Below are 5,811 nucleotides of genomic sequence, written 5' to 3' on the forward strand. Positions count from 1 at the left end.
CTAAAATTCAAAATGTCAGCTCCACTTTTATTAATCAGAAAAAAAAAATACTTTAAAATGTATGAAAATTACACTTTTAGAACAAAAAATTTCCAAAACACAAAAAATTAATCACTTTTACTAAACACTTCACTTATAATGGTCAATTTTGTTAATATCTTTTAGTTAATGAATTTTGATTGGAAATTGTTTATGTTTTTTTAATAAATCTTGAAAGAAAATACAAAGACATGGACAATATACGCCAATTATTGGCTTTACTCATACTACAAAACCATTTAACATTTCTCAAATCTTATAAAACCTTTTCCTCTCTCTAATTTCACAAATTCATCAACTGCCATGGACGCCGCCGCCACCGCCACCGCCACCGCCGCCGGTGAATCTAGCACACCAGCAATCCCCATCCTCAGACGACGGAACTCCACCGGGTCACCAACTGTAGATATAAAACCCTACCACTCTTCTTCCACCTCTTCCATCGCCACCACCTCCACCACCTCCTCCTCCTCATCTTCTTCTTCTTCTTCAGTGGATTTTGAGCTGGTCGCGATCAAACCCACTTGTTATACTTCCCTCCGGGATATACTTCCATCGCCGACATCCTTCGTCCAGTCCCCTAAAGCTGCATGCTCCGCCGTCCATTCGGGTTATGAAATCTCGATAAAGAATCACCTTGTGAAACAGGCAGCATGGGCTTACCTTCAACCCATGTCCACCTTTCCTGAAGCCGACGGAACCACCGTTCTCCACCGCTTCTGGATTCAGTTCTCCACTGCTGTCCTCAGTCTCATAACCGCAGCCTTCGATTGCCTCCTCCAAGCCGGAACCACCGCCTCCAAATTATAACACTTACAGAAGGTAACAGAATTGTAAAACACCCACCACAATTTCGCTTTGATTTTCTCAATTTGTAGAAACAAAAAAAGAAATCAATTGAATGAATGAAAATCAAAATCAGATTACAACTTTCTTTGTTCTTGCGTTTCTTTACAATTTGTACATCCGTCCACCACTTCTATTCTACCGATCAAAGTCCCCTCGATCGTCTAAATCTTAGCCAAACGGGTTCTCTTTGACCCGAATTCGACCCGGATCTACTCGGCGATGGTGGAAGGTGAAGTTCCTCCGCGTACACAGGGTGGTGACGGCTGCTATTTGGCGTCGACGGAGCAGGCGGCGCAGTCGGCACCCACCTTTCTTCAGCCGGTTCTGACCGGAAAAAAGACGCCGGAGTAGCCGGAGGCGGCGGAGGACGTCCCTCCCCGGAGTTCCCCTGATTTTGAAACAACACCTACACAATACAAACAATCGCATATTCAATTCCACCATTTCCATGAAACGGATTGCACGATTCCAGCATTGCAATGGAATGGAATTGATCAATGGAATGCACAATTCCAACTAATAGAAAGAAGATGATACCTCAGGTCTTGAAGAAGGTTTATCGACCAAATACTGAAATATCTCAAAGATTTTAGTTTGACCTAATTCAGTCGAATTGTGCCAATAATAAATTGCCACGTCCCATGCTTTGGATCTCAATTCCTTTAAACTTCTTTCTATATCTGTCTCATGTCTTTCCACAAATGGTCTTAACATTGCTTCATATACATACCAAGTTCCCTGAAAAAGTCAAAAACCCCAAAACTTTCCTTTTTTAGTATATACCCAATTACCCATATCAAGACCACAAATGATGCAACTCTATAATATAGTACAATTTCAAATGCATAAAGTACAAGCATATACACATATATACCTTAGTTTTAGGATACCATAAATAGATGATGAGTGCTAGCTTCATCTCTCCATACATTGGCACCCTATAAAAGTTTCATATTTCATCACAAAATTAATTATTTTTCCCATGGATATAAAGGGCTTGTTTGATTCATGGATTTTGATGGAATTGGAATGTGTGATTACATTCCATTATTGTTAAGGGAATGAAATTGGATTCTTTTAAATTCCATGTTTGATGGATTTTAATAATTCATAGTGGGTGGAAAGAATCAAATTACATTCTTCCTTTTTGATCAAAAGACAAGAAACCTTCGTTATTTTATAGAGTTAAATACATAAACGGCTCTATATATTAAGTTTTTTTGGATTAAACCATCAACTTTATTTTATTTTTATTTTCTAAAAAACCTTAAAAGTTTTCCTTTTTTTGATTTGGTCCTTATATTTTTTTCATTTTCTTAGACTAAACCTCAACTTTTCTTTTTCTTCCTAGAAATACATTTTACATATTTGTAGAAATAGAAGATTACCGATAAACCAACTAAAATGACAAAAAAAAAGGTCTTTTATATAATTAACGCTTAAATATATTGAAATGAATAAAAATTAATAAGAACTTAGTTTTTTATTAGTGAATTTTATTTCGTTTTTGCCAACAAAACGCATGACATATTGCAATTCATTTGAATTATTTTTAATTTCTTTGACAGATTTCATTCTTTTCAAAACTTTACGCGAATAGTTCAAAAAAAAACGTACCATGAGATGAATATATCACCGATCCTTTCAAACACTGTGAGTATTGCGACAATTACCCTGAAAAAAAAATCAAAATAATTAATCAATATGTAACAAACAAGCCACTAGATCAAGTTGTTGCATCAAGAGAAGAAACACTAAAAACCATTGAGTGAAAGCTACAAAATCTTTTTGGTGCAAAAAGATTGATTTCTTGTGAAAATAAATAACTATGTATAAAAAGATTGTTATTTCTTGCCACAAGATAAAGACTTCACTTGAAGCAAACATGTTCCATGTGAATGTGATTTTACATCATCATTATTATTACTCAAAACCACTCCTAGAGCATGACTCAAGTGGGCCCTTTTTTTTTACAAAACTAAAAGTAAATTGACATCTTGTACTTTAAGGGATATATGAAAACACGTAACACATATGATTTTCGTGTGATAAATTATTTTTTATCCAATTAGCCGATGAAAGAATAAAAAATAGTTTCGTTAGCTGATAATATTAGTTATCAGCTAACGAATATCAGGCATCGAGGTATCGTTTTCGTAATGTAAAAGTAAAATGACAAATGAGAAATGACACCCATAAAATAAAAGAAAGATTATTTTGCTTCAAGGAATTTATAAAAAACTATTGGTTGATTAGGACATGAAGAAGCAACTCAAACCCAATCATAACAAAACACATGTCTCTTTCAATAATTAGAACAAAATGTCTCTTGGAAACCTTATTATTATTACTTCTCAAAATCATCCAATGTTCTTCGGTGGCTTGATCATGAATGTTTTTTTTTTTTTTTTTAAAACTCGAATGCTTCAAAATTATCTAAATTCAACATGTTCCATTATCATGAATAGCTAAATTTGTCTATCAATTTGACCTTTCATGAACAGAGTAGTTGACCAAACACCCAATTAGGTCAACTTCTTATGATTGAGACTGAAGAGGATAGAAATGAGAAGACTAACCAATATTGACACCAAAATCTTAATTCTCCATTTTCAACTCCATGTTTCTCGATTGTTTTAAAGCACTCAAAAGCTGGATACGCATATCCAAGAATTAACCTGTAGAAATAACAAAAAATGGAAGTCAAACAGTAAAATTTCGCAATTCCTCTGTATCCAAACACCAATTTCCCCCAAATTAAACCCGATATTGATATTGATGTATGAAAGCGACTTACATAAGACAGTTTGTGATGAGTTCTCCCAACATCTTGTTCTAATTTTTGGATTGTCGCCACAACTGTAAGCTAAATTCACTGTAGAGACAGCGATCATTATAAGTTTTCAAGAAATTCATGAAGATCGATTCAAAAAGAGCTAATTCGATTCAAACCAAGTCAATTTACAGTAATAAATTTACTAAGTAAAAGTGAAAAATCAATACAGTCAGCTGGAATAATTCTTTTTACTTCAAATCTTTATAGAAAGCAAGCGACCTAGAAAACCCCAAAATCTGAATCGAATCGAATCGATTCACAATCAACATCTCAATCAATCGGTTTTTAAATTCCAAAGCCCTCAATCAGAAACAGAAACTGAAACCCACTTTCATAGTGAGATAGAAAAGAATCTATAGGGAATCATGGAGCGCATTACCTTAGTAAGAAATGAAAAAGATCTTTGCTTGTTGCTTGGATTTTGAAGAAAATTAATGGGTGTTACGAAATCAATCCGAGAAACTTAAAAATGGAGGAAATTTGTTGAAGAAGATGGCGTTTATTATATAAGCATAAATATGTATGTGATGTGTATATTTATAAAAGGAGAGAAAGCGGTTGGGAGGTGGGGTTTACTTGCCTCCAACGCCTCCTTCTCCCTTCTTCTTCCCTTTTGTTCCTTTTACATAATTCCTTATGCTTATTTGGAAAATATATATGATATAAAATAATCAAATTAAACATTATAATTTATTTTTTGAAGTATAATATTTCATGAAAACTAAGAAGATGAATTACAAAAAAAAATAAAAAGGATTTGAATGCAATCAAAAAGTTTTAACCCAACGGTATTAAGTGTCTCACTCCTTGAAATCGAATGTTCAAATATATATATATATATATATATATATATATATATATATATATATATATATATATATATATATATATATGAGAAGATTATGATAAACGAAAAGTTTAAAACATGTATTAGTATTCATGCTGAGTTATGAAAGTATGATATTATGATGCATAATGCTTAATAAGTATTTAATTGAAGGAAAGATAGGCGATCTATAATCAAAAGTGTAATTGGTCGGCTATTAGTATGTAACTAATGGTCATAATTACAAAATTTAAAGTTTTGTGGAGTTATAGTTGACAATCCTTTTAGCGGTGGTTGGTTGAAATGCTAATTGCTAAAGTTTGAAAAGTTTTCAAGATCGGGTCAAATTCGTGAACTCGTTGAATTTTGCAAGAGTTGAACCCTTCCATGTTTTAGTAATCGGGTAAATTAGATAAGTTGTAATCATTTGAAATGATTAATATAAACACAAGGATTTTTAATAAAATATGAGTTTGACTCATAAATACTTATCATTGTCATGCAATTTATAGATAAAACTGGTTTTTTTTTGTTGCAATTACTTTTTACTATATACATGTTTAATCAAGATCATATATAAACCTCTTGTTATTCAGCATAATCGCATACTTAAAAGTTGCAACAAAATGACCATTAATTCAGCGAATTCACGATCTCGTTTTCCAAAAGATTTAATCTCCCGATTTAACAATTTTCAACATTACATGATATATTAGACTTATTGTTGAATGACATGGAATCAAAAATTAGTAAAGAATAATTAGTTTATAAGAGCATACGATTTGGGCATAAATTTGCTCATTATGACCGACGTTGGAAGGTCATAATAACGTTGGAAGGCCCAAACACACAACCAAACACAACATCGCTTCTTGGATTTGCGGGCTGCAAAAATTATTTCGATTTTTTATCGTCTCAAGAATCACTACAAATCTCATACCAATGAACCGCTTTCAATCCCGCTTCACCACTAATGCAATTTTCTAACTCACCTTACCTTCAACAAAATGTATTTCGTCAAAACCCAAATTTACAACAAAATATTCTCCATACTTTCGCTTCGATGCAACAAACAACCACTCAACCACCACCTCCAACACAACCATCAGTTGAAGTGGAAGCGAGAGGTAGTAAGAGAGAGAAAGGGAAAGGAAAAACGTAAGGGAAATCGATAGCGGTTGAAACGGAAAATGCAGACGTTCCACAATGGGGACACCAGAGGAGGAATATGCTTTGACGGCGTCATGATCTACTACTTCAA

At 33.5% G+C, this 5,811-nt stretch overlaps 2 protein-coding genes across 2 annotated transcripts; one reads left to right on the top strand and one right to left on the bottom strand.

Moving 5' to 3' along the window:
* Positions 1-266: 266 nt before the first annotated feature.
* LOC145001033 (uncharacterized) lies at positions 267-968 on the top strand. The gene has a single exon (XM_078960353.1). It carries the CDS (start codon positions 343-345, stop codon positions 847-849), a length of 507 nt encoding a protein of 168 aa, XP_078816479.1. The 5' UTR covers positions 267-342; the 3' UTR covers positions 850-968.
* On the bottom strand, positions 911-4,328 carry LOC145001032 (putative HVA22-like protein g). Its single transcript, XM_078960352.1, has 7 exons — positions 4,104-4,328; positions 3,686-3,763; positions 3,468-3,566; positions 2,506-2,562; positions 1,763-1,826; positions 1,426-1,626; positions 911-1,294 (listed from the first exon to the last, which is right to left on the bottom strand). Exons 2-7 carry the CDS (start codon positions 3,715-3,717, stop codon positions 1,031-1,033), a joined length of 717 nt encoding a protein of 238 aa, XP_078816478.1. The 5' UTR covers positions 3,718-3,763; positions 4,104-4,328; the 3' UTR covers positions 911-1,030.
* Between the last annotated feature and the right edge of the window lie 1,483 nt (positions 4,329-5,811).

This window comes from Lactuca saligna, chromosome 6 (genome assembly GCF_052625555.1).
Source record: "Lactuca saligna cultivar CGN05327 chromosome 6, ASM5262555v1, whole genome shotgun sequence".
Classification (NCBI taxonomy): domain Eukaryota; kingdom Viridiplantae; phylum Streptophyta; class Magnoliopsida; order Asterales; family Asteraceae; genus Lactuca; species Lactuca saligna.

Bases quoted from the DNA above. Each gene is read 5' to 3' on its own strand.
- LOC145001033 (XM_078960353.1), top strand. From the start codon at position 343: ATGGACGCCGCCGCCACCGCCACCGCCACCGCCGCCGGTGAATCTAGC.
- LOC145001032 (XM_078960352.1), bottom strand. From the start codon at position 3,717: ATGTTGGGAGAACTCATCACAAACTGTCTTAT. The intron at 2,563-3,467 runs GTTAGTCTTCTC...TTTTTTTTTCAG, and splicing joins AGATTTTGGTGTCAATATTG to GGTAATTGTCGCAATACTCA. The intron at 1,827-2,505 runs GTACGTTTTTTT...AAACTTTTATAG, and splicing joins GGTGATATATTCATCTCATG to GGTGCCAATGTATGGAGAGA.